The 24,221-nt window shown below is 59.1% G+C and overlaps 5 protein-coding genes across 16 annotated transcripts in view; 2 read left to right on the forward strand and 3 right to left on the reverse strand.

Annotated features, from left to right (window-relative positions):
• Nucleotides 1-294: 294 nt before the first annotated feature.
• Nucleotides 295-6,831, reverse strand: HSF4 (heat shock transcription factor 4). 2 transcript variants are annotated; one of them, XM_030795528.1, is made up of 15 exons: nucleotides 6,687-6,831; nucleotides 6,398-6,523; nucleotides 5,622-6,100; nucleotides 4,910-5,018; nucleotides 4,694-4,821; nucleotides 4,470-4,594; nucleotides 4,145-4,220; nucleotides 3,918-3,982; nucleotides 3,320-3,422; nucleotides 2,943-3,067; nucleotides 2,595-2,822; nucleotides 1,310-1,415; nucleotides 1,145-1,210; nucleotides 898-967; nucleotides 295-612 (listed from the first exon to the last, which is right to left on the reverse strand). In XM_030795528.1, exons 3-15 carry the CDS (start codon nucleotides 5,742-5,744, stop codon nucleotides 458-460), a joined length of 1,479 nt encoding a protein of 492 aa, XP_030651388.1. In that variant the 5' UTR covers nucleotides 5,745-6,100; nucleotides 6,398-6,523; nucleotides 6,687-6,831; the 3' UTR covers nucleotides 295-457. The 2 variants fall into 2 exon arrangements, with proteins under 2 accessions (XP_030651388.1, XP_030651390.1); XM_030795530.1 differs by lacking the exons at nucleotides 6,398-6,523; nucleotides 6,687-6,831 and having other exon boundaries at nucleotides 2,595-2,718; nucleotides 2,943-3,081; nucleotides 5,622-5,814.
• TRADD (TNFRSF1A associated via death domain) lies at nucleotides 3,967-16,381 on the forward strand. 6 transcript variants are annotated; one of them, XM_030795546.1, is made up of 5 exons: nucleotides 3,967-4,046; nucleotides 13,876-14,034; nucleotides 14,897-15,174; nucleotides 15,257-15,452; nucleotides 15,589-16,381. In XM_030795546.1, the coding sequence occupies exons 2-5, from the start codon at nucleotides 13,884-13,886 to the stop codon at nucleotides 15,897-15,899; spliced, it is 936 nt and encodes a 311-aa protein (XP_030651406.1). In that variant the 5' UTR covers nucleotides 3,967-4,046; nucleotides 13,876-13,883; the 3' UTR covers nucleotides 15,900-16,381. The 6 variants fall into 6 exon arrangements, with proteins under 6 accessions (XP_030651406.1, XP_030651409.1, XP_003262922.1 ...); XM_003262874.4 differs by lacking the exon at nucleotides 3,967-4,046 and adding an exon at nucleotides 10,236-10,698; XM_030795547.1 differs by lacking the exon at nucleotides 3,967-4,046 and adding an exon at nucleotides 10,626-10,698 and having other exon boundaries at nucleotides 14,345-15,174.
• On the reverse strand, nucleotides 5,622-10,598 carry FBXL8 (F-box and leucine rich repeat protein 8). 2 transcript variants are annotated; one of them, XR_004026297.1, is made up of 5 exons: nucleotides 10,479-10,598; nucleotides 8,601-8,803; nucleotides 6,687-7,691; nucleotides 6,398-6,523; nucleotides 5,622-6,100 (listed from the first exon to the last, which is right to left on the reverse strand). XR_004026297.1 is itself a non-coding variant. In XM_030795545.1 (3 exons), the coding sequence occupies exons 2-3, from the start codon at nucleotides 8,750-8,752 to the stop codon at nucleotides 6,719-6,721; spliced, it is 1,125 nt and encodes a 374-aa protein (XP_030651405.1). In that variant the 5' UTR covers nucleotides 8,753-8,803; nucleotides 10,479-10,598; the 3' UTR covers nucleotides 6,366-6,718. The 2 variants fall into 2 exon arrangements, 1 of the variants encoding a protein (XP_030651405.1); XM_030795545.1 differs by lacking the exon at nucleotides 5,622-6,100 and having other exon boundaries at nucleotides 6,366-7,691.
• Nucleotides 16,382-19,494: 3,113 nt separating the features above from the next.
• B3GNT9 (UDP-GlcNAc:betaGal beta-1,3-N-acetylglucosaminyltransferase 9) lies at nucleotides 19,495-22,582 on the forward strand. 2 transcript variants are annotated; one of them, XM_030795598.1, is made up of 2 exons: nucleotides 19,495-19,831; nucleotides 20,026-22,582. In XM_030795598.1, exon 2 carries the CDS (start codon nucleotides 20,205-20,207, stop codon nucleotides 21,411-21,413), a length of 1,209 nt encoding a protein of 402 aa, XP_030651458.1. In that variant the 5' UTR covers nucleotides 19,495-19,831; nucleotides 20,026-20,204; the 3' UTR covers nucleotides 21,414-22,582. The 2 variants fall into 2 exon arrangements, with proteins under 2 accessions (XP_030651458.1, XP_030651454.1); XM_030795594.1 differs by lacking the exon at nucleotides 19,495-19,831 and having other exon boundaries at nucleotides 19,992-22,582.
• Nucleotides 22,150-24,221, reverse strand: part of C2H16orf70 (chromosome 2 C16orf70 homolog) — a 36,567-nt gene continuing 34,495 nt past the window's right edge. For all 4 annotated transcript variants that reach the window (XM_003262873.4, XM_030795610.1, XM_030795607.1 and 1 more), the window contains one exon: nucleotides 22,150-23,645. In XM_003262873.4, the coding sequence (XP_003262921.1) occupies nucleotides 23,559-23,645 (87 nt within the window). In that variant the 3' untranslated portion in view covers nucleotides 22,150-23,558. The remainder of the gene's footprint in view (nucleotides 23,646-24,221) is intronic.

Consider the following 24,221-nt stretch of genomic DNA (forward strand, 5'->3'; position numbering starts at 1 on the left):
TGTCACAGAGGAAGTTCAGAGAAGGATACCAACTCACCAGGATCACAGAACGCATGCATTGCAGAGCTGAGTGCGACCCAGAAGCCCCCGCTTCCCAGAGATTGCAGAGGCCCCGTGCCAGCCCTGGATCCGGGCCTAAGCAACGGAGCTAGGCACCGGATCCCCAAGCACCTCCACTCTCCTGGGGTTCCTCTATTAAAGATCTAGTATCTGGACGCTTCCACAAATGCGAAATCACCCCCCACCCACAACTCTTGCGCTCCCTGGTCGATAGAGAAAAGAGACCAGAAACAGAAAAAAAAAAAAAAAAAGGAGTTTATGTGCAGGGCTCGCCGGGGTAGTTGAGAGAGGCCGTTCAGTAGTGGGGGCTTCGCTCACTCCCGACAGGGGGCGCCAGGAAGCCAAGAAGGATGTGCAGCCGCGGACTGGTTCCAAGCCCCTTCAGAGGCGCGGGGTCTCAGGGGGAGGGACTGGCTTCCGGGCCCAAGTAGGAGGCGGTCCGGCTCTCAGGAGTGCTATAAATGGTTAAAGCCCCAGGCAGGCCCAGGGCTGGGCCTCCCAAGGCTGCCTGGACATCCAGCAGGAGTGGGGCCCCGAGTGTGGGGTCCTTCCCTAGGAGAAGTGGGGCTGCGCTCACCAGGGGAAAGGTTCCCCCTCCTTTCTTCAGGGAAGGAGAGCCCTGCCTGTCTGCCTTCTGCTCAGTTAGGATGAAACATCCATTCTTAACCTCCCCACTCTCGCCCAATGGCGAGGGCATGGGTGGCTCAAGGAACACTCTGCAGTGCAGCCTGAACTCAGGATTTCCCTGCAAATTGCAGATTGCCCCCTCAATCTGCAATCAAGGTAGCTCAGCCCAATCACAGCGTCCTCCCAGGTACGAGTCATCACAACCATTACCTGGGCTTGGAGAATTTAACCCCTTGACTGCCAGCTCAGGCTCACCCCGCTCTGGAACCAAGGGCTGCATCTGCGTGAGAACCGCAGGGAGCAGCTGGGGAGGGGACCTAGCAGCTGAGGGGGACAGCTGGGAAATCACTGTGACAATTCTTCTAGAGACATGGCTCTGGCTTACAGAGAACAGCTAGGGACCAGAAGGCTTGACTCAGCCACCCCTGGCCTCTGCCCTCACCGACCCACTTCTTACCAAGGACAGCTCCATGTCCAAGTCCATCAGGGTCCATTCTCGCCCTTGGAGACTGGGGCCCAGCACCTGAGGAGAGCTCTGGGTCAGTGGTGCCCTCCCCAGGCTCCACAGAGAGCTAGACCCCACCAGGTCTCATGCCCCTGTTTCAGCAGAAGGAGTACTCACATCTAGAGGCCCTGCAGGCTCCACACTTTCCTGAGGGGGCTGAAGCAGCATCGGAGGCAGCAGACTCTCTGGGCTCCTGTCCCCGCTTTCCAGGCCCAGAGGCCCCCTGTGCAGAGAGAACTGCTTTTGGCCTGCAGTGTCCACCCCCCATTAAGTTCCCAAGGAACCCAGATGCATCAAGATTTTAATCCCCCAACATTTAGAAAATGATAGGAGAGGACCCCCATCCTCTCTCCACCCCCAACCTCCCCACCCCTGCCATAAACCGCACAGAGAAAGTGCCTCTGCTTTCTACCTGGGACCTGAAGTTTGGGTAGTGGAGCTGGGGCTTTGGGACTCCTCCCCTCCCTATGCAAATGTCAATAATATCAATGCTTCTTTTTTCTTTCTTTCTTTCTCTCTTTCTTTCTTTCTTTTTCTTTCTCTCTCTCTTTCTTTCTTTCCTTTTTTCTCTTTTTTTTTTGAGACAGTTTCACTGTCACCCACTACATCACTATGGCACTATCTTGGCTAACTGCAGCCTCCACCTCCCAAGTTCAAGCAACTCTCCTGCCTCAGCCTCCTGAGTAGCTGAGACTACAGGCAAATGCCACCACGCCCAGCTAATTTTTGTATTTTTAGCAGAGGCGGGGGGTTTCACCATGTTGGCCAGGCTGGTGTTGAACTCCTGACCTCAAGTGATCTGCCCGCCTCAGCCTCCCAAAGTGCTGGGATTACATGCATGAGCCACCTCATAGCCACCGATGCTTCTTAAACTATTGTGGGCTGGGCGCGGTGGCTCACACTTGTAATCCCAGCACTTCGGGAGGCCGAGGCAGGCGGATCACAAGGTCAGGAGATCAAGACCACGGTGAAACCCCATCTCTACTAAAAATACAAAAAATTAGCCGGGCGTGGTGGCGGGCGCCTGTAGTCCCAGCTACTCGGAGAGGCTGAGGCAGGAGAATGGTGTGAACCCGGGAGGTGGAGCTTGCAGTGAGCCGAGACTGCGCCACTGCACTCCAGCCTGGGTGACAGAGCAAGACTCCGTCTCAAAAAAAAAAAAACAAAAACAAAACTATTGTGTACTTTGCAGTCACCCCAGGGAACTCATTTGATATGTAGGTTCCTAAGCCCTTCCACAGATGCTGAGTGCCCTGACTGGGAGGCTCTGCTTTCCACAGAACTCTGATGCTGGGGCCAAGAAATCAGGTGAGTATCATGGAGTCAAATGGCCAGGAAGCTTTGTGGGCTGGTAAGGGTTGTTCTATCACAGGGCTCATGGGCCAGCTGGGGCCCTGCTTACCTGTCAGGTATCTCCCTGGGATCCCCTGGTTCAGGCTGTTGGGCATTCCTGGGCCCCTCGGGGCTGAAGCTCCCTTTCCCTTCCAGGATGGCCTGCACCACAGCCACAGGCAGTGGTGGGGGGGCTGTCACGCAGAAGTCACACTCGTTTGGGGCCAGGGCCAGCCCGGCCTCGCCATCCCCCCCTGGACTGGCCGGCTCTTCTTTGAGCAGTGCCAGGCCCTTCTCCCTGCACCGGAGAAAAGCTTCAACCAGACCCTGGCACTGACTTCTCCCTCTACCCCCACAGCCATCTGGGCTGCCAGGCCCTCCCCCACAGGCCCCCCAGGGGCAGCCCTGTCCCCCTTACCTCCTGCCATCACTGGAGGGAGAAAGCCTGGTCCCCTCAGGGGATGGAGAGTCTTCTGGGATGTCAGAGATGATGGGGCCCCTGGCCCTGTGAGGGCTGAGGCCCAAAGTCGTCTCTGGGAGGGGCTGTAAGTAGAAGGCTAGGCCCAGCCCTTGGCTTGTAGGCACAGGGAGAGCCAGAACCCCACCAACACCCACCTGGGCCAGGTCTAAGGGAGAAGGTTTGAGGGAGGAGGCTCAGTCCATGCTGGAGGGCCTGGGTCTGGTTGGGGGGAAGGCTGACTTCCATCTTCTCTTCCTTTTAGGGGATGGGGAGAAGGCACAGGATCTCCATAAGCCCAGCCATGCCCTTGGGAAGGGGGAAGAAGACAAACCTACCGACTGGATGAAGTAGGGGTCCTGCAGAAGGGCACCAGGTAGAGGGCAGGTGTTGAACTTGGCAGGTGTTGGGCATGAGCTCCCCTCATCCAGCATCAGGGACCTGTGTGGTCGATCCGGGCACAGACAGGGGTGGGGCAAGGTCAGCCCCCATGCCCCTCGGCCTGCACTTCCCTCCCTCCCTCAGGCCCCAGCAGCCAAGTCAGCAGAGCTGAGGCCTGTTGCCAGGGTGTCAGTCACATGCTAGAGGTGGAAGGGGCTCCCCCAGAGATGGGGGCCCTTTGTGGGTAGAGAGGGGAGGGAGGGAACCTGGTTTGAGCCCCAGGGCCTCAGCTGTTGGGAAGCCTTGTGGGAGGGGGAAGGGGCTGCTGGGGTAGGAATTTGGGAATAAGGTCCTGAATGGGAGGATCTGGGAGTGGGGATACCAGGTGGCAGAGTTGGGGGGAAGTGGATCCTAGATGGGGTGAGGAAGCCTGTAGTGCAGGGGGAGGAATGAGGATTCCTGGTGAAGGAGTTTCCAGAGGAGAAGGGGTCCTTGCAAGGGGACTTCTGGAGGGTCTTGGAGGTGGGTGTGGGCCTTCTTGGCTTTCTCACTCACAGCTTTCTCTTGCCTCCTGCATTGCTCGGCCCCGCCTGAAGTGGCCCAAAGAGACACTGGATCAGCTGAAGAGAAAGCAAAGGTTTAATTCATACTTTGGACACACCCCCTCTACCCCCGCACTTCCAGGTGAGGGAGGGAGGCTTAACAGGGGCGCCGGGGGACTGGGCGGTGGAATGGGGTGTCGAGGAGTTGGAGGGAGAAGCGAGGCATGGGGAGAGGAACACCTTGCCAATGACCCGGTGCTGCTGACCGTGGCTCTGCCGAAGTGTCACCACCTCCCGCCACAAGATCTCGTTCTGCCTGAGGAAGGGGTGGGAGGGTGCTGAGGCATCTGAGAGTTCGCCCAGTCACCACCCCCTACAGAATGGCGAGGCTGGGGACCCAGGAGACCACCGCGATGATTGGCCATCCTAGAGATCGCCCATAAGTCTAGATGGAGGCGCCAAGGCCGGAGAGAGGAAGAGGCTGCCCAGAACAGCCGGCCGGCCAGTTATGGTCTCATCCCGAACCCCCAACCCCTGTCCCCTCTTTCCCCGTCCGCCCCCGCACTGCCTGAGCTCCCGCAGCCGCGCCTCGGTGCTCTCCTGCACTCCCCGCAAAGCCTGCACCTCGCCCAGTAGTCGACCCAGGTCCTCCGGGCGCCAGCGGCCGTCGTCGCCGCGCAGCGCGGGCACCTGCAGGAGGGAGGCACCATCGGGACTGGGTCGCAGGAGCAAGGCAGAAAGTCCCAGCACCCCTCCGCCGCTTTGCTCATTCCCGCAGGCCGCCCTCACCTTGCGCCGCACGCGCTCCAGTAGCTGCTCGCGGCCGCGCACGAAGCTCGGGTGCTGGAACTCGACGTGGTCGCGCTCCGGCCTAAGCAGGCCGCCCTGCTCGATGCTCACCACCTTCCGAAAACCGTCTGGGGAGTGGGGCGTGGGGGCGTGGGTCGCCCCATCCCCGGCACCGAGTCCCCCATCCCCGCTCCCCGCCCGGCCGTAGGGACTTACACATGTTGAGTTGGCGCACGAAGCTCGCCATGTTGCTATGCTTGAAATACTGGGGCAGCACTTCCTTGGCGAAGCGGCTCTGGTCGCTTACGAGGAAACTGGTCCCGCTCTACCAAGAACATCGCCCGCCCACCGTGCGGGCGGAGACCAGGAGGGTGAGCGGTGCCTGCCCACGGCCAGTCCTGCGCTCCAGCGCGCGCACACACTCACGCTCACTCTGGGGTCCAGGCCTGCCACTTACGGGGATATGGGTCGAGGCCAGGCCAGAACGGGCTCCGAGGCCTAGCCTGGAGCGACCACAGTGAGTCCTTACCCCCAGCCAGACCCTGACTCCATACTCGGTTCTCAGAAAGGAGAGGCTGACGAGGTTCCAGCCCTGGACAGGCCACAGCCCCGCAATGTGACCCTGAGCTAGACCAGCCCTTCCCATCTCCCGGCCTCTGTTTTCCCATCTGTCAGATGGGGTAGGGTAGTAACTAAAAGGCCTCGAACGTCCCTTGGGCTCTAGGTCTTCAGAAGGCAGGCTCCTAACCCTTCTTCGGCCGCAGAGGAAACCCCCCTCTCGCACGCCCCCTCCAAGGTGAACTTCCCTAAATGGCCAAATCCGGGGATCCACGGCCCAGTCTCAGGCGGGGGTTGGTCGGGCATGGGTGTTCACTGATGTGGAGGGACCCCGGGACCACAGCGGGAATCGAGGGGCCCCGGCCCTCACCGGGCTCCAGCGGATCAGGTGGTCTGTGCCTGGGTCCCCCACCAGCGCCCATAGCTTGCCGAGGAAGGCAGGCACGGGGCTGGGGCCTGGCTCCGTGGGCAGCGCGGCTGGCGCTTCCTGCATGGTGCAGTCTCGGCCCGGCTCAGTGCTCGAGCCCGGCCGCTGCGTGCTTGTCAAAGCCGCGGAAAGTGCTGCGTTTGCCGCCTGCTCCGCCCTACTCCGCCCCGGGGCGCCGGGTCAGGCGGGGGCCACGTGCGAGCCCGCGGGGCGGGGCTCGGACAGCGGCCGAGGCACCAGCAGGCAGAAAAGGCTGGCTGGATGGGATGTGTGGAGTGGAGGGGTGGGGAGGGGTGGGGTAGGGTGGGGTGAGATGAGTGGGAGACTTGGGTTCGAGTCCCACCCTTCTCAGTCCCTCTATTTCCTTCTTTGTTCTACGGGAGAAATCGCCGGTGCGCGACCTGGTGTGGGCTGGGCAAGTCCTAGAAGGTAATGGCCAGAGGCACAGTGAAGCCCCAGGCAGGGCAAGCAGATAGGAATGGGGGTGCAGGGAAGCACGCCCCCTCCCGCCGAACCCCGGGACGTAGTCATTCCAAGGGCGCGAGTGCCCCGCCCATGACCCCCCGCAGCTGTGTCGTCCAGAGGACCTTGAGGAAACCCAACCTCTGCCGGGATGGCTCCTCCCGTACCCCGCGCGTTCCCTGCCCTTCCCTTTCAGATCCGACCCCGCCTTTAATAGGACGCAGAAACACTGCAGGATTTGTTTATTTCACACTCACCCCTGAGGCCTGTCCCGCGCCCGTGCCCTCCCTATCCCCGCGCCGGGGCCGCGGAGCTGCAGAGTCCGCAGAGGGGTGGAGGCAAGAGAGGGGGGCAGTGTGTCCAGGACCGAGCGTGTGGGGCGTCTGCAGAGGGTGAGAGCAGCTAGTGGTCTCAGGGCGCCCAGGACTGGTCCGGATGCCATCACAGTTCCCAACTCCGTAAAGACCCGGGGGACAACAATCCCAAAATAAGGCACTAGCAGTCGGGGCGCGCCTGGGCACCCCAGTTCCCTCTCAGAGCGCTTACGTCCGCGGGGACGGGAGAGAGAAGTCGCCCAATCACGCCACGAGCGTAGGCCGCCAGGGATGCGGCTCGCGCGTGAGCTTGAGGGTATAGGTGCGCAGGCGCGGGCAGTGCGCGCGGAAGGCGTCCAGCACCGAGTGGCTCACCACGCAGAAGCAATGCACCTCGCTCAGGGCCGCGCAGCGCGCCGCCAGCTCCTGCAGCGCGGCGTTCAGCTCGGCTGAAGCGGCTGCGCGCACCTCGAGCGCGCACAGGGTTGCGGCGTAGTGGTGCGCTGCGAAGCGCACTGGGCCTACGGTGTCGCCTGAGAGGTTGAGGCGCAGCGCAGCCACGGGGACCGCTGGCTGCAGGACGCGCGTCACGCTCTCAGCGGGCAGCGCGGGCTCCAGCTCCAGCTCCACTGCCAGCCCAGGGTGGCGGCGGCGCAACGCGATCCAGGCTTCGTTGGGCAGCGGGGGCGCGCGTGCATCTTCGGGGCACGCGCACCGCAGAGCCAGGAGCGCGAAAGGCGCGCGGTCTGGCGCAGCCAGCGCTTCGAGGATGGCGTGCGACAAACTGGCTAGGTGCAGGCCGAGAGCGCGCAGGCGCGGGCAGGCCTCCAGTAGCTCGAGCACTGAGCCGGGACCCACGCTGCCCACCAGGGTACTGTTGTCCAGAAAAAGGCTGTGGAGCTCGGGACAGCTGCGCGCCGCCTGCAGCACCAGCGCGTCGTCCAGTGTGAAGGGCAAGCGCCGCAGGTCGAGGTGGCGTAGCTGGCTGGCCGCCCCGCATACAGCGTGCACAGCCTCCAGGACGTCGCGGCCCGCGTCGAAGAGCGGCTTTTCTCCGCGGCACTCCAGGCGCAGGCCTCGCAGCCCCAGGGCACGGCCCGCCAGGGCCATCAGCAGCTCGATGGCCGCCCGGCGGCTCGGCTTCCTCGATGGCTCAAATTCCAGCCGTAGGTTGTGAACATGGTCGAGGCAGACGGACAGATAAGGTGGCAGCATGCCTTCCAGCTCACATTCGCAACTTGGGTTAGAGCCGTGCAGAAAAGGCCTCGGCTGAGTCCCTGCGACCAGCGGAGAAGCCTCTACCCACCCCTTAGCTGGCGTTCCAGCTGCCATCCCATTTCCTGCCTCCCTCCCCACGTCTCTGTTCAGACCACGACTGTTGCCCCAAAGGAGGGAACTCACATCCTATCCTTTTAGAAGATTTCAGTGGCTTCTGCCACAGGATGAAACCTGGACATGGAGAGCCAATGATATTTTAGGAACTGGGCTTTCTCAGCTGCCTCTAAGGAGTCTTGGCGTGGCCTCCGGACTGCTAGGTTCGAATTCTGCCTCTGCCATTCCCTAGCTGAGTGACCCGTGGGAAGTGATTAAGTCTCTCTGCCTCAGTTTCCTATTTGGGCAATGGAGGTAATGATAATACCTATCTACCACACAAGGTTTTCGTAAGGATTAAATTAGTTAATATATGTAAGGCACTTAAAAACAATGGTTGGTATATACTAGGCAGTCAATACATGTCAGTAATTATTATTATTTTGAGATAAAGTGTCACTCTGTCGCCAAGCTGGAGTGCATTGGCGCGATCTCAGCTCACTGCAACCTCTGCCTCCCGGGTTCAAGCGACTCTTGTGCCTCAGCCTCCCGAGTAGCTAGAATTATAGGCGCCCACCACCACGCCCGGCTAGTTTTTGTATTTTAGTAGGGACGGGGTTTCAGCATGTTGGCCAGGCTGGTCTCAAACTCCTGACCTCAGGTGATCCACCCGCCTCGGCCTACCAAAGTGCTGGGATTACAGGCATGAGCCACCGCGCCCGGCCAGCAATTATTTTTTAATATGGGAGAGTCAACCTGAATATCTATCTAGCCCACGACTCCACGGAGAAGGTGAGTGGGCGGTGGGGAGGGGAGTGTGGAGGACCAGGCTCACCTGATTTTTGTGTCGTGCCACACGGCGCTGCAGGTAGCAGCGGCGGCCCAGGCCCTGCAGACCCTGGCGGCGGCAGCACGGTCTCTCAGGGGCAGGTGGCGGAAGATGAGTGCCAGCACCTCCTCTGGCAGTCCCTCTCCAGGCTCGGCCATGGCCCAGATCCGGCAGGGGTGGGAGGATCCGCCACTCCCAATAGCTCCGGCCTGGAAAGAGAGGGACGTCTCTGAGCTCAGGAAGGCGCAAAGTGTTGCAGGAAGACCGAGCTTAGGTGTACAAATGCTTGTGGCCTGAGGAACTGAGGGCCTCTCAGACAGCGTGGGGCACCAGATAACCCCGAAACTTGTTCACAAAGCAGATTTCACCGCCTCACCTACTAAATCAGGCTCTCTGGAAAGGGTAAGGCCCAGGAATCTGCATTTCAACAAGCCTCCGTGACTCCACAGGTTCCACGTTGAGAACTCCCCTCCCACTTTTTTTTTTTTTTTTTTTGAGACAGGGTCTCGCTCTTTACCCAGGCTGGAGTGCAGTGGCGCAATCACAACTCACTGCACCCTCAGTATCCCGGGCTCAAGCAATCCTCCCACCTCAGCCTCCCGAGTAGCTCGGACTACAGGGGCACGCCACCACGCCTGGCTAATTTTTGTAATTTTATTGCAGAGACGAGGTCTCGCTTTGTTGCCCAGACTGACCTCGAACTCCTAGGCTCAAGCGATCGGCCCGCCTGGGCCTCCCAAAGTGCTGGGATTACGGGCATGAGCCACTGCGCCCGGCCTGAGAAACCCCATCTTAATCCCGCCGGTTAGTAGAAAGTGACTACAGGGTTAATAAGGCGGGAGCGTTAATGTAGGCTTTTCTTTGTCAGGGACCATGAGCCAATCAGGAAGTGCGGTGTGGGCGGGGCAAAGCTGGATCCGCCCCTGGAGGGGAGGCTCCTTCCCCGCCTCCACCTCGCGGGGGAGATGTCCCGGGTGCTCCCTAAGACAGTCCCACTGGATGAAAAAAAAACTTGGGTCTCTGGGACCTGATGGTTCTGGCGCCTGAGGGGCTCAAGATTCAAGTTCCGACCCCTGAGCAGCCCTGGCTCCCACTGGGCAATTTGGGTTCGGCTGAAACTCCGCAGACCCACCCTGGAGCGCAGCCTTTAGAGGGGGATGGGTTATTGGAAAGTGTGCGTCCTCTCTGAAGTTGCCAATCTTGTTTGTTTGTTTGTTTTTGTTTTGTTTTGAGACGGAATCTAGCTGTGTCGCCCAGGCTGGAGTGCATTGGCGAGATCTCGGCTCACTGCAACCTCCGCCTCGCGGGTTCAAGCGATTCTCCTGCCTCAGCCTCCCGAGTAGCTGGTACTACAGGCGCGCGCCACCTCGCCCGGCTAATTTTTGTATTTTTAGTAGAGACGGGGTTTCACCATATTGGCCAGGCTGCTCTTGAACTCCTGACCTCAGGTGATCCACCTGCCTCGGCCTCCCAAAGTGCTGGGATTACAGGCGTGAGCCACCGTGCCCGGCCGCCAATCTTGTTTTAAGGTTCTTGAAGTTTGCGTACACAAGGCTTCACACTACTCGCCAGTTAATGTTCCCATATCTTCCGAGCTAACAGTTTCTCCCGGAATTTGTGCCACGTGTTTCCTGGGGCTTCAGATATGTTCGGCCAGGCTTGTACCTGGGACCCATGGGCACCCTGTTTTGAGTGCCCACTGGTAGCAGCGATCTTGAAGCCGGATCCCCAGGGGTACTAGAAAATTCTGGTCTCCAGGGGGCGCCCCCTTGATCTACCGAAGTCTGGCAGCTCTAGCTCTTAGGAGCCCTCCGCCTCGTAAGAATCGCAAACCCCCAAAGTCCCGGTCTTCCTGCCGTCTAACCTTGGGCGCTGGTGTCTTACCTGCTCAACGGACCAGATGGGCTTTGCCCGGGGCAGAGGACTGGCAGCAGAGGACAGCGGGCGGGAAGCAGCCACGGGGAGCCCACGGGGCGGGACGCGCGGGCGGACGGGGCGGCTCAGGCTAGGGCACCGCCCCAGCGCCTCCGCGCACACCCGGAAGCGGCGCGAGTAGAGCGGAGCCTGGAGGGCGTGGGAACCCAGGCCCCGCCGAGGCGGCCAGGTTAGTGCAGCAGGTGGGTGGGTGGGCTCCCCGGTGCGGGCGGGAGAGGAGGTGGATCTTGGCTCCGAAACGTGGGCGCGGCGCAGATGTCACCGGCGGCTGCTCCAGCCAGCTGGTGGCGGCGGCCTATTGAGCTGTTCCCGTGGGAGGCGGGGGGCGGTACGGAATTTGGCCCCCCGCAGGCTCCTCGTCCCTGCCAGCACTTTCGAGGGGCAGTAGGGCCCTGCAGGAGAGAGGGCGGGGGAGGAGGGGCTGGTTCTGAATACTTCCTTGAGCGGAGACCCCTCTGCCCACCCCAACCGATCGCACGTGCGAAACTCCAGCTTGAGGGTGGGCTAGTGGGAGCCTGGGAAGCTCCCCTCAAGCGCTCGGGAGCTGCGTAGCTGAGTAGGGGGTGTGCCCGGCGGGTCGCAAGGAGTCACAGGCTTTCAGTTCTGGGCCACGCCCATAGACTGTCTCTGTCCACCCAGCCAGAGGTGGGGCTGCCCCCGGGACTGTTAGCTGTTCAGGGGGCACCGTGCGTGGCTCGTCCCTGGAAACAGGCGCAGACGTTGTTAGGTTGGTACCCAAGCGCCCCACAGTCTCCGGCCACCAAACTTTCTCAGGACCCAGCCTGGAAGCCTCAGCCCCGCCCAAAAAGGGACGACTCCGGGTGGGTGGGGCGCGGGGCTTCCCAAGGAGGGGCTTCTGTGAAAGAACACGTAAGAATAGCTGACAATCGGCGGATGCGAAACTAGGGCCCTGGCCTCTTTACCCTGTTAACTCGACCTCCAGCCTGGCTCACCTTCCCCATCTGTCTGGTACTAGTGAGGGTGAGAAAGCATCCCCAGTCTCCAGGTTCCCAGTACTCCCCACCTCCCCCTCCCCGACCACCACGGACCTGATGGGCAGACACTGGTCCCGTTCGGTCCCCACTTCCACCCCTTGGGGTGGGACCACAACCAAGTCAAGCACTCCCAAGTCAAGGGGCTAGGAAGACATGAAAGAGGGAACGTTTCCAGGGGAAGTTCCCACTCTCTCCTACTCCCCAGGCCACTTTCGAAGGACTCCCCCCTTATCTCATCTCAGTGGCTGGCTCCCTATCATGGACCCACTTGTCACCTGCAGTTTCCTGTTTTTTTCTTGTTTTGCTTTTAAAGAAAACAAATTTATTTTGCTCTTTTAATACAAAGAAAATATGTCTGCTTCACATAAAGCAGAAAATATTGCTAAATACAAAGAAAATAAAAATCACCCACAATCCTTCCCCACCCCCACCTACCTTCCTCCATCCTGCCCAGAGATAAACAAAATGCAAACTTCCTGTTACTATCCAGACTGTGGTTTGGCGTAAGTACACAAGTATTAAAATGTTTTCTATGAAAAGATTAGGAGGCCGGGTGTGGTCCCTCACACTTGTAATCCCAGCAATTTGGGAAGCTGAGTTGGGCAGATTGCTTGAGCCCAGGAGTTTGAGACCAGCCTGGGCAACATGGTGAAACTCCATCTCTACTAAAAATACAAAAACTAGCCAGGCATGGCAGCGTGTGCCTAAAGTCCCAGCTACTTGAAAGGTTGAGGTGAGAGGATTGCTTGAACTGGGAAGGTCAAGGCTGCAGTGAGCTGTGATAGTGCCACTGCACTCCAGCCTGGGTGACAGAGTAAGACCCTGTCTCAAAAACAAGATAATTTAAAAAACCAAGGTCGAGAGTAGTGCCTTACTCCTGTAATCCCAGCACTTTGGGAGGCCAGGGCAGGAGGATAGCTTCCTGTTCCTCATGTAAACAGATGGCAGCTGGGCCACCCCATCTGTCCTGCCCCATAGCTAACACTCAACACTCCTCCTAGCCCACCATATATAAACTCTGATGACTGGAGAGTACAGGAGTGTGATTGATGGGGCAGGAGGTAGGGCCTTGAGCCCATGATTCTAGGAAAAGGGTGGGTAGGAAAAGGGTGAAGTGGGGAGAAAGAGGGAGGGCAGTTTCCTACTTGCTGTCTCATGGGGTAGTAACTGGGAGACCACTGAGCTGTGGGTCAGTGCAGTGATTCCTTGGCTGGGAATTTTGCCCCCGCTGGTCCAGGGCTAGGTTTTTGTCAGAAGATGGAGGAAGGAGATACTATACTAGCACCAAGGGGCCCTGGCTTTTTCTGGACAGGGAAGGAATAGAACAATTTGTGTTGGAAATGACTGCAGCCGAACTCCAAGGGCTTTATAACAAAAAGGAATTATTTAGCTCACAAAACTGAAAAGTCCAGTGTGCAATGGCTTCAGGGATGGCTGGATCCAGGGGCCTAGTACGGTTAGGAGTGCACTTCTCCATCTCTTGACTCTTTCTTTCTGTGTCAGCTTCATTCCCAGCCAGGCTCTTCCCAAGCAGTGCTAAAGGAGAGCTACCTCTTCCTTCCAGTTCAGCCCCAAGGGAAGGGAAAGTAGTGCCTCTTTCCTATTGGCTCAACCAGAGTTGCAGGGTTGATTCTTATGGGTCCAACTTAAGTCCTATACCCCACCCTGAACTAATCACTGCAGAAATGTGAATGGAATATGCAGATTGGTCAGGTCTGGTACACAAGCCCGACCTGGAACTAGGGAGTGGGACACAGGCACATGGATTGAGAAGAGGGAGGAGGGAAGTCCCCAAAGGTAAGTCAGGCTTGGGGAGAGAATCTGGGTAGATGCAAACTACAGGTGTCCTTCGAAGTGAAGACAGGAGGTTTAGTCTTAGGCTGAGGTCCTCCAGAGATGCTGGGCTCAAGTCTACTCAGAAGGCAAGGCCAGGATATGGGTCTGGTTGGCTTTGGGGCATGGGCACCATCCTGAATGAAGATGTCTCTTGTCTGCATTGGTAAGAGAGACACACAGGCCTGAGGAGGAAGCAGAGAAGCCCCACTGCAGGATCTGCCTCTGCTCCCCCTCCACTGTGACCCTGGGCTCTTTCTCCAAGAAGGCAGTGGAGGGACAGTCCTCACTGTAAGCCTGGGGTGGGTGGGACTCTGTACAGAGCCAGGAGCTCAAGGGGCTTCCTGTGAGATGGTGAACTCCTGTCCCAAGTATACCAACCAGTGGTGGGGACAACTGAACCATGTGGGACTTGAGGCTACTGTGGTGGGGACAGCTGAACCACGTGGGGCTGGATAGTTGTCTCCAGGGTGGAGGGAGGGGGGATGAACTGGATACCTGACTGTCTGCATCTCCAGGAGGTGAGATGGCAGCTGGGCAAAATGGGCACGAAGAGTGGGTGGGCAGCGCATACCTGTTTGTGGAGTCCTCGCTGGACAAGGTGGTCCTGTCGGATGCCTACGCGCACCCCCAGCAGAAGGTGGCAGTGTACAGGGCTCTGCAGGCTGCCTTGGCAGGTGCGTGGGTGGGCGGGCATGTGGAGAGGAAGGGGTGGCCTGGAGCATTTTGTGGGTGGGCGTGGGCTTAGCCACCTTTAAGAAGAAGATTTGGGGTGGGAGGAGCAAGACGGAGGACCCCTGGCTGTGCAGACTCTCTTCTCTGCTTGTGGCATGACCTTGAGGGTAGGCGTGTGTTCTCGAGTCTGTGTATGATTTACCAATTTGTGCACTAACGTCCCTTGCTCGATCCCCGCCCCCCTCCACCAGCCGGCTCACTCCTTTCTACTGATTGTGGACGTCTGTCTCCTCTTTTCCTCTCTTACTGCAGCACTCCTTGCTCAAGACCCCTCCCCAGTACCTACTCTTCCAGGCCTCCCTTTCCCATCTCAGGGCAGAGGCCACAGGAGGCTGAAGCGGGTTGGGGGATCTGTGATCTGTTCGTGGCCTCAGAGCAGCGAGAGCCCCTCTTCTTCCCGAGCAGTGGGAGCCGTGCTTGGTGGAGGCCGAAGACCTGAGACCTCCCGCCCTCCTCTGCCCTGCTGGCCGCCTACCCAGACGGCTTGTTTGCCCAGGGCACACGCCCCCTTTTCTGTGCTTGGAAGTCCCTCTCTTTTGCCAGCCCTCATTTGGGGCGTGAGAGCGGGGGCTAGGTGGCACCCAGTCTGTCTTGGGGTGCTCCCTGTGACAGGTCCTGGTCTTCTTTCTGGGTTGTTGCTGTTTGTATCCCAATTTTGCTTCCCAGCTGGGTACTCTGGGGTAACTGCACCCTAGGTCAGGGGATGGGACGCCGGGCTTCACCACGGGCTTCGCCCCTCCTCCGGCCGCTTGGAGAACGGCCGAGCTTGGGGACCGCCCGGCGTCTGACCGCCCGCCTCCGCAGAGAGCGGCGGGAGCCCGGACGTGCTGCAGATGCTGAAGATCCACCGCAGCGACCCGCAGCTGATCGTGCAGCTGCGATTCTGCGGGCGGCAGCCCTGTGGCCGCTTCCTCCGCGCCTACCGCGAGGGGGCGCTGCGCGCCGCGCTGCAGAGGAGCCTGGCGGCCGCGCTCGCCCAGCGCTCTGTGCCGCTGCAACTGGAGCTGCGCGCCGGCGCCGAGCGGCTGGACGCTTTGCTGGCGGACGAGGAGCGCTGTCTGAGTTGCATCCTAGCCCAGCAGGTGCGGCCGGGCTGGGGTCAGGATGGGGTAGGGCGGGGATCCGTGGCTAAGTCCCCCGTGACGGCACGTTCCATTCCCCTAGCCCGACCGGCTCCGGGATGAAGAACTGGCTGAGCTGGAGGATGCGCTGCGAAATCTGAAGTGCGGCTCGGGGGCCCAGGGTGGCGACGGGGAGGTCGCTTCGGCCCCCTTGCAGCCCCCAGTGCCCTCTCTGTCGGAAGCGAAGCCGCCGCCGCCGCCACCTGCCCAGACTTTTCTGTTCCAGGGTCAGCCTGTAGGTGAGGCGCAGGCGGAGAGGCAGGGTCACCAGCAGGTTGGAGTCTGGGGAGGGGCAGGGGTCGTTGCCAGGTGGGGATGGGTGGGACCGGCGCTGGGGGTCCCCGCCCTCACCCCGCTTCCCCACTCCCTCGGCAGTGAACCGGCCGCTGAGCCTGCAGGACCAACAGACGTTCGCGCGCTCCGTGGGCCTCAAATGGCGCAAGGTTGGGCGCTCACTGCAGCGGGGCTGCCGGGCGCTGCGGGACCCGGCGCTGGACTCGCTGGCCTACGAGTACGAGCGCGAGGGACTGTACGAGCAGGCCTTCCAGCTGCTGCGGCGCTTCGTGCAGGCCGAGGGCCGCCGCGCCACGCTGCAGCGCCTGGTGGAGGCACTCGAGGAGAACGAGCTCACCAGCCTGGCAGAGGACTTGCTGGGCCTGACCGATCCCAATGGCGGCCTGGCCTAGACCTGGGGTGCAGCCAGCTTTTGGAGAACCTGGATGGCCTTAGGGTTCCTTCTGCTGCTATTGCTGAACCCCTGTCCATCCACGGGACCCTGAAACCGCACTTGGCCTATCTGCTGGACCTGCTGGGGCAGAGTTGATTGCCTTCCCCAGGAGCCAGACCAGCACCCACCGAGCCCGCTGGGGGTGCATCATTGGGGATTCTGCCTCAGGTACTTTGATAGAATGTGGGGCGGGGGGGGGACCTGCTTTGGAGATCAGCCTCACCTTCTCCCACCCCAGAAGCGGGGCTCACAGCCAGCCCTTACAGTTTCACTGATGAAGCACCTTAACCTTTGGTGTCCTGGACTTCATCCTGGGTGCTGCAGATACTGCAGTGAAGTAAAACACGAATCCATCTTTCCTGCCCCCAGCTCACACTCAGCGTGGGACCTCGAATGTTAAGCAATGATAATAAAGTATAACACGGTTTTTGATGTGAGAAATACAAGTAGTAGTGGCTTACACCTGTAATTCCAACAATTTGAGAGACAGAGATAGGAGGATTGCTTGAGCTCAGGAGTTTGAGACCAGCCTGGGTAGTCCCAGCCACTTAGGAGGCTGAGGGTAGGAGGATCCCTGGAGCATGGAAGGTTGAGGCTGCAGTGAGATGTGACTGAGCCACTGCACTCCAGCCTGGGTGACAGAGTGAGACCCTGTCTTAAAAAAAAAAAAAAAAAAAAAGAGAAGTTGTGGAGGATGGAGGAAGGGGCCTAACCTGGGCAGGGGACAGGGGGTAGGCTTCCTGGAGGAGATGAGTGTGAGTAGGCATAGGGGTGGGCTATCGAGAGAAGGGCAGCGTTCGGGGCACCGACAGTCTCAGGCAAGGGCTTGAGGAAGGTGAGAGAGAGGGACGTTAGAAGGACAGTTAAAAGTGGCTGGATCTGTGGTTTGGTGGATTTGCTAAGACCTGGAGCTGAGGCTGATCATGTGGTGGGATCTGATAAGCCATTTTACAGGGTGTGGGTTTTTCAATGAGGCCAGTAGGAAGCCTTTGAAGGGTTTCAGGAGTTAAGACTGGGAGGTGTTTTGTTTTGTTTTTTGTTTTGTTTTGTTTTCAGATGGAGCTTCACTCTTATTGCCCAGGCTGGAGTGTAATGGCACGTTCTTGGCTCACTGCAATCTCCACCTCCTGGGTTCAAGCAATTCTCCTGCTTCAGCCTCCCAAGTGGCTGGGATTACAGGCGCCCCACCACCATGCCCAGCTAATTTTGTATTTTTAGTAGAGACGGGGTTTCTCCATGTTGGTCAGGCTGGTCTCAAACTCCTGACCTCAGGTGATCCACCCACCTCGGTCTCCCAAAGTGCTGGGATTACAGGCATGTGCAATTGCACCTGGCCAAGACTGGGAGGTTGATGAGGATGGGGGTGGGGGAAATGGTGGCCCCAGGCTGGGGCAGTAGCAGCAGAGATGGAGGGAAGGGGATGACCACCAAAGAGCTGTGTGGGTGGAAGAGTAACAGGCCTGGTGACACTGGGTGAGGAATGGCTGAGAGAAGGCCCCAAGTTTCTGCCTTTGCCAGCTGGATGGTGGGTGGGACTGCCTGCTGGGATAGGGCCCCGGGGGAAATGAAGTGCTTACTCTGTTTGGGACAAGTTGAGCATGATGTTCCTGCAGGGCATCCGGGGAGAGAGTATGAGGGCAGCTGGGTCTGTAGTTCTGAGTTCAGGATGAGGGTTCAATCTAAAGATTGATGAATAGACAGGTGGGAGTGGGTGGGGTGGCCCCAGGGGATGTCCTGAAGGACACCAACCACAATGGGAACAGCCAAAGAGGAAGGAGGAAAACCAGATTTGGAAACCAGGGGATTACCCACCCGCTATAATGCAGTGAGTAGTCAAGACTGAGGAGCGTCTGTTGGACTCAGTTAAAAGGAGCTTACCAGGCAGGGGTCTTTCTGAGTCATGGTGGAGGCAGCCCGAAGCTTTATCACAGGAAGGAATGGGAGGTGAGGCTGCGGAGAAAGCTGGAGCAGAGGACTCCTGATTACTTCGTGACCAAAAAGAATGCGGCTCAGAGTGGAGAGTTGGCTTTTTTTTTTTTTTTTTTTTTTTTTGGACAGAGTCTCACTCTGTCGCCAGGTTAAAGTGCAATGGCACAATCTCAGCTCATTGCAGCCTTCATCTCCCGGGTTCAAGTGATTTTCCTGCCTCAGCCTCCCAAGTACCTGGGATTACAGGCACGTGCCACCACACCTGGCTAATTTTTGTATTTTTAGTAGAGACAGGGTTTTGCCATGTTGGCCAGGTTGGTCTCAAACTCCTGGCCTCAAGTGATCCACCTGCCTTGGCCTCCCAAAGTGTTGGGATTACAGGGGTAAGCCACCACGACTGGCCCTTTTTTTTTTTTTTTTTTGAGACAGTCTCACTCTGTTGCCCAGGATGGAGTGCAGTGGTGTGTTCTTGGCTCACTGCAACCTCCACCTTCCAGGTTCAAGCAATTCTCCTGCCTCAGCCCTTTGAGTAGCTGGGATTACAGGCGCCCACCACCATGCCTGGCTAATTTTTGTATTTTTAGTAGAGATGGGGGTTTCACCACGTTGGCCAGGCTGGTCTCGACTTCCTGACCTCAAGTGATCCACCCACCTCAGCCTCCCAAAGTGTTGAGGTTACAGGAGTAAGCCACTGCACCCAGCCAGAGAGTTGGCTTTTTAAGATTGAACGTTGGTGGGAAGAAGCCATCAGGAGCAGATATAGCCCTCGGACAGAGGATGGGACTGGGTTCTTACAGACTGGTGGAGGCTGTCTATTCCAGGCTCCACCACACGGGCTGGGACCAAGAAAGAGAGCGCTGGCAGCTGAGCTGGGTAAGGACTTAGCTCTCTATTGCAGAGCACCTCTGTCCACCTGGATCCCAGAGCAATCCCTTAGCCAAGGCCTCTGCCAGGAGTCTTCCCAAGCTGTCCCCATCCCTGCCAGCCCAGTCTGACCTGCCAGCCCAGTCTGACCTGCAGCGGCACAGTCCTGATCATTTCTACCTGCAGTAGGCTATGCTGGGGACCAGGGGACTCAGAACTGCACCTGGCTTGGGCTCAGGTCCATTAGCCCCCGGGGAGACAGGCTGAAGTGCTTGCCTGTGAAATTAAAGTAGACTGGGTTGGCCCGCTTTTCTGTATCCCAGTGGATGGATGAGCGGGGCAAGGACAGATAAAATAATCCTGGACTGAATTTCAGAAGACCTGGGGGCAGAGCTTTCTGGCCCTTGGATCCTGGGCAAATCACTTAACTCCCCGAGGAGCCCCCAGTGTCCCCATCTGGGCATGAATGAGAGCTGCTGGCAGGGTTGCCCTGAGGATTGGGTGGGCTGCCTTGTTTGTCCCGTGCGTGTGTTTACTGGGGGTGGGGAGCATGGCAGAACCAGGAGTAAGAAGACAGCCATGTGTCTCAGGGGCAGCGTATGCACCCCGCCTGATAGAATCAGGGCTGCTGAGGAGAGGCCCGCCCGGGATGGTGGCCAGGTTCATGCGCATTTGGAACCGGCCTGCTCAGGGGCTCCTAGCAGCCCAGGCTCCGCCCCACTCCAGAGACGCGGGAGTGGGGAGTGGAGAGTTGGGGGAGCTAACCAGAGGAACTGATGCTTCTTCCCAATCCCCGGAAAGGCGTATTTGGGGTGTGAGCACCCAGACCAGCCCTTCCCAGAGGGACTGACCGTGAGGAGGCTCCCTCTCAGGGATTAGTCCCCACTCGGAGGCCGGAGTGCTCCTGGCGCCGGGGCGGAGCTGAGCTCCAGATGTCCGGGCGCGTACAGCTGGAGGGTCACGTGGCACGGCACCGGTTCCCCCCCTTCCTGCCAACGCTGCATTTGGCTCGGGCCCGGTCCATGGCGGCCCCTGGGACCCTGCGCTGAGCCCCGGAGGCCAGGGCGTCCGGGGCTGCGCCACTTCCGAGGGCCGAGCGTGAGTGTCGGGACTCCAGGGCCCGACGTTGAGGGGATGGCAGGGGTGGAAGGGATTCAGACTCAGCGCGAGGGAGGCGGGCGCGGGAGGGGCCGAGGCTCCCTGTCTCCCTGCCTGGCCCTGGGTCGCAGTCCTGGGCTGGAACTGAGGCGGCGGGGGAGTTGGCTACATGGGTGAATTTCTTGTCCCTTCAGGCTGCCCGTCCCGGCGGTGCGACACGGCCGGGAGGAGAACAACGCAAGGGGCTCAACCGTCGGTCGCTGGAGCCCCCCGGGGGTGGCCTCCCGCCCCCCATCTGGGGAGGGCGAGGCTCGCTGCCCCCTGCCGCCGACTGCGACCCTTACAGGGGAGGGAGGGCTCAGGCCGCGCGGAGATGAGGAGGAGGCTGCGCCTACGCAGGGACGCGTCGCTCACGCTGCTCCTCGGCGCCTCCCTGGGCCTCCTATTCTATGCGCAGCGCGACGGCGCGGCCCCGACGACGAGCGCGCCGCGAGCGCGAGGGAGGGCGGCACCGAGGCCCACCCCCAGGCCCCGCGCGTTCCAGTTACCCGACGCGGGTGCAGCCCCGCCGGCCTACGAAGGGGACACACCGGCGCCGCCCACGCCTACGGGACCCTTTGACTTCGCCCGCTATTTGCGCGCCAAGGACCAGCGGCGGTTTCCACTGCTCATTAATCAGCCGCACAAGTGCCGCGGCGACGGCGCACCTGGTGGCCGCCCGGACCTGCTTATTGCTGTCAAGTCGGTGGCAGAGGACTTCGAGCGGCGCCAAGCCGTGCGCCAGACGTGGGGCGCGGAGGGTCGCATGCAGGGGGCGCTAGTGCGCCGCGTATTCTTGCTGGGCGTGCCCAGGGGCGCAGGCTCGGGCGGGGCCGACGAAGTGGGGGAGGGCGCGCAAACCCACTGGCGCGCCCTGCTGCGGGCCGAGAGCCTTGCGTATGCGGACATCTTGCTCTGGGCCTTCGACGACACCTTTTTTAACCTAACGCTCAAGGAGATCCACTTTCTAGCCTGGGCCTCAGCTTTCTGCCCCGACGTGCGCTTCATTTTTAAGGGCGACGCAGATGTGTTCGTGAACGTGGGGAATCTCCTGGAGTTCCTGGCACCGCGGGATCCGGCGCAAGACCTGCTTGCTGGTGACGTAATTGTGCAGGCGCGGCCCATCCGCACGCGGGCTAGCAAGTACTACATCCCCGAGGCCGTGTACGGCCTGCCCGCGTATCCGGCCTACGCGGGCGGCGGTGGCTTTGTGCTTTCCGGGGCCACGCTGCACCGCCTGGCTGGCGCCTGTGCGCAGGTCGAGCTCTTCCCCATCGACGACGTCTTTCTGGGCATGTGTCTGCAGCGCCTGCGGCTCACGCCCGAGCCTCACCCTGCTTTCCGCACCTTTGGCATCCCCCAGCCTTCAGCCGCGCCGCATCTGAGTACCTTCGACCCCTGCTTTTACCGCGAGCTGGTTGTAGTGCACGGGCTCTCAGCCGCTGACATCTGGCTTATGTGGCGCCTGCTGCACGGGCCGCATGGGCCAGCCTGTGCGCATCCACAGCCTGTCGCAGCAGGCCCCTTCCAATGGGATTCCTAGCTCCCCACTACAGCCCCAAGCTCCTAACTCAGACCCAGGATGGAGCCGGTTTCCCAAATTATTGCCGTGTATGTGGTTCTTCCCTGATCACCAGGTGCCTGTCTCCACAGGATCCCAGGGGATGGGGGTTAAGCTTGGCTCCTGGTGGTCCGCCCTGCTGGAACCAGTTGAAACTCGTGTAATGGTGATCATTTGAGCGAGCCAAGGGTGGGTGGTAGATGACCATCTCTTGTCCAACAGGTCCCAGAGCAGTGGACATGTCTGGTCCTCCTAGTAGCACAGAGGTGTGTTCTGGTGGGGTGGCAGGGACTCATGGAATCCTACCACACTGCTGGATTTGGAACCCCTAGGCTGACGCGGACGCATGCAGAGGCTCTCAAGGCCAGGCCCCACAGGGAGGTGGAGGGGCTCCGGCCGCCACAGCCTTCATGAACCTGGCAGGCACTCTGCCACAGCTCATCTGAAAACAGACATTATGCCTCCCACAACCTCTCCTGGGCCCAGGTGTGGCCAAGCACCAGGGATGGAGCAACACATAAGGGACAAATGAGTGCACGGTCCTACCTAGTCTTTCCCCACCCCCTGAACCCACACAACAATGCCAGTCTCCCACTGGAGGCTGTATCCCCTCAGAGAAGCCAAGGAATGTCTTCCCCTGATACGCCACCACTATTAATTTCCCCATATGCTTCAACCACCCCCTTGCTCAAAAAACCAATACCCACACTTATCTTAGTACAAACATCCCAGCAACAGCACATGGCAGGCCATTGCTGAGGGCACAGGTGCTTTATTGGAGAGGGGATGTGAGCAGGGGATAAGGAAGGTTCCCCCATTCCAGGAGGATGGGAACAGTCCTGGCTGCCCCTGACAGTGGGGATATGCAAGGGGCTCTGGCCAGGCCACAGTCCAAATGGGAAGACACCAGTCAGTCACAAAGTCATGGGAGCGCCACACAAACCTGGCTATAAGGCCCAGGAACCATATAGGAGCCTGAGACAGGTCCCCTGCACATTCATCATTAAACTATACAGGATGAGGCTGTACATGAGTTAATTACAAAAGAGTCATATTTACAAAAATCTGTACACACATTTGAAAAACTCACAAAATTGTCATCTATGTATCACAAGTTGCTAGACCAAAATATTAAAAATGGGATAAAATTATACATTTCTCTTCTCAATTCTTTTCAAAAGGATTAATATTTTTAAAGCACATATATGCTACTTTCCATTAGCAAGACCCATGAAGGGACTGAGCAGCCCAGGCTTCCTTGAGCCCCCAGAGGCTTTGAGCCATGAAATGGCCCAGCCAGGGGCCAGTGCCCAGGGTTGGGGCAGGGAGCCAGCCCACAGTGCAGAACAGAATGCTGAAACACAACAAAAGCAGGAAGATGTCTTTGGCTAAAACTTTGGCATTAAATAAAAGAGGCAAACAGGATGGAAACATGCAGCCCTGCCAGCCAGGTTGGGGCAGAGCAGGGGCACAGGCAATCTTGAAAGCTGACTCCAACAGGGGTGAGAACCAGGCCTGGGCACGTACCTGGATGGTAGAAAGCTGTGTTTCAACCAGTTTGGTGTGCCTAGGCAGGGAGCGCGTGCAAGAAAGGAACAGGGAAGGGCAGGTGGGCCACCCTGGCCACAGCCAGCTCATCAAGTAACTAAAGTGGATGTAGTGCAAATGTCGCAACCAAGTACTATGGACACGCTACCTGCTTGCCTTAAGGGTCATGTGGCAATGTGGGGCCAAAGGCAGGACCTTGTCCTTATCCTGGGTGCCTGTGTCCTCAGTCACAGAAAGAGCCCCAAGTCTTCCCAATGTGCATGGGACAAGGGTTGACGTGTCCTGCCTCCTTGCTTGTTAGTTGAGAGCTCCTGGGTCCAGGAATCAAGGCTCAAACTTTGTGCTTCTCTTTGCAGTCTGTGTCCCTTGCTGGCACCAGCAGGCCAAGGATGGACAGAGGAATATCTGGGCCTCTCAGCCCATGGCAGAGCACCCAGCCTGAGCCCAACCTCAGAACATCGCAACAGCCCTTCAACACTGGCCAGGTGTCCAAGAAAACCCACAGGGTGGTACAGAGGCCCACTGAGCAGGATGTGATGCACAGTTCCACGGGACAGAGAGGCATGGGTGATGATGTCCCTAGGGGAGCTCTGCTGTTCTCAGGTGGCTACCAGGCCTAGGGGGGCCATACAGGGTCACCGAGGCAATGTGGTTGTTCTGCATGACCTGGTGTGAGAAGAGGACAGTGGGTCAAGGGGGGAGGGGTAGAAGGATGTAGGCAGATCCCATGCACGAAGGCTGGAGGTTGTGACATACCTGCACCTAAGGGCTGGGTTTCCCGACTCCTCAACCTCCCCTGGTTCATGCTAAGGGCCCCCCTCTGCCTGAGATCTGCCTGTTTCTCAATGGTTATACACAGCCTTTACCACGGCCATGTGTCCAGTTCTTCTGGAACTGTTAAGTGTCTGCTGGAGATACTGCATCCACAGGGAAAACAAGGGTAGCTCGCTGTTCTCCCAAGTCAGTGGGGCCTCCAGAGCCACTCACTCCCCTACAATGCATTCGTTCACATGCCACTGGAGGGCCCCCAACACCCTCAGCTGGGCCCCACTTGCCCTGTGGTTCCCTTCCCTGCTATAATCATGTTTTCAGATAGAAACTTGGGATCCGTTACCTACCATCTTGTTGGATACAGACCGCTGCTTCGGCCTCTGTGACCCCAGATTTCTCAACATCATTTCTGAACCTTCACTGGTAAGTGTGGGGAGGCCGGGTATGCAGCAGACACGGTTGCTGAAGAAG

Source organism: Nomascus leucogenys, chromosome 2 (genome assembly GCF_006542625.1).
Source record: "Nomascus leucogenys isolate Asia chromosome 2, Asia_NLE_v1, whole genome shotgun sequence".
Lineage (NCBI taxonomy): Eukaryota > Metazoa > Chordata > Mammalia > Primates > Hylobatidae > Nomascus > Nomascus leucogenys.

Coding starts and splice junctions, on each gene's coding strand:
- FBXL8 (XM_030795545.1), bottom strand. CDS start 8,752: ATGGCCGAGCCTGGAGAGGGACTGCCAGAGGAGGTGCTGGCACTCATC. Junction 7,692..8,600: donor TGGCACGACACAAAAATCAG/GTGAGCCTGGTC, acceptor CTCTAACCCAAG/TTGCGAATGTGAGCTGGAAG.
- TRADD (XM_030795546.1), top strand. CDS start 13,884: ATGGCAGCTGGGCAAAATGGGCACGAAGAGTGGGTGGGCAGCGCATAC. Junction 14,035..14,896: donor TCTGCAGGCTGCCTTGGCAG/GTGCGTGGGTGG, acceptor CCGCCTCCGCAG/AGAGCGGCGGGAGCCCGGAC. Junction 15,175..15,256: donor GTTGCATCCTAGCCCAGCAG/GTGCGGCCGGGC, acceptor CCATTCCCCTAG/CCCGACCGGCTCCGGGATGA.
- B3GNT9 (XM_030795594.1), top strand. CDS start 20,001: ATGGGTGAATTTCTTGTCCCTTCAGGCTGCCCGTCCCGGCGGTGCGAC.
- HSF4 (XM_030795528.1), bottom strand. CDS start 5,744: ATGCAGGAAGCGCCAGCCGCGCTGCCCACGGAGCCAGGCCCCAGCCCC. Junction 4,822..4,909: donor CGTGCGCCAACTCAACATGT/GTAAGTCCCTAC, acceptor CCCACTCCCCAG/ACGGTTTTCGGAAGGTGGTG. Junction 1,211..1,309: donor AGCCTGCAGGGCCTCTAGAT/GTGAGTACTCCT, acceptor AGCTCTCCTCAG/GTGCTGGGCCCCAGTCTCCA.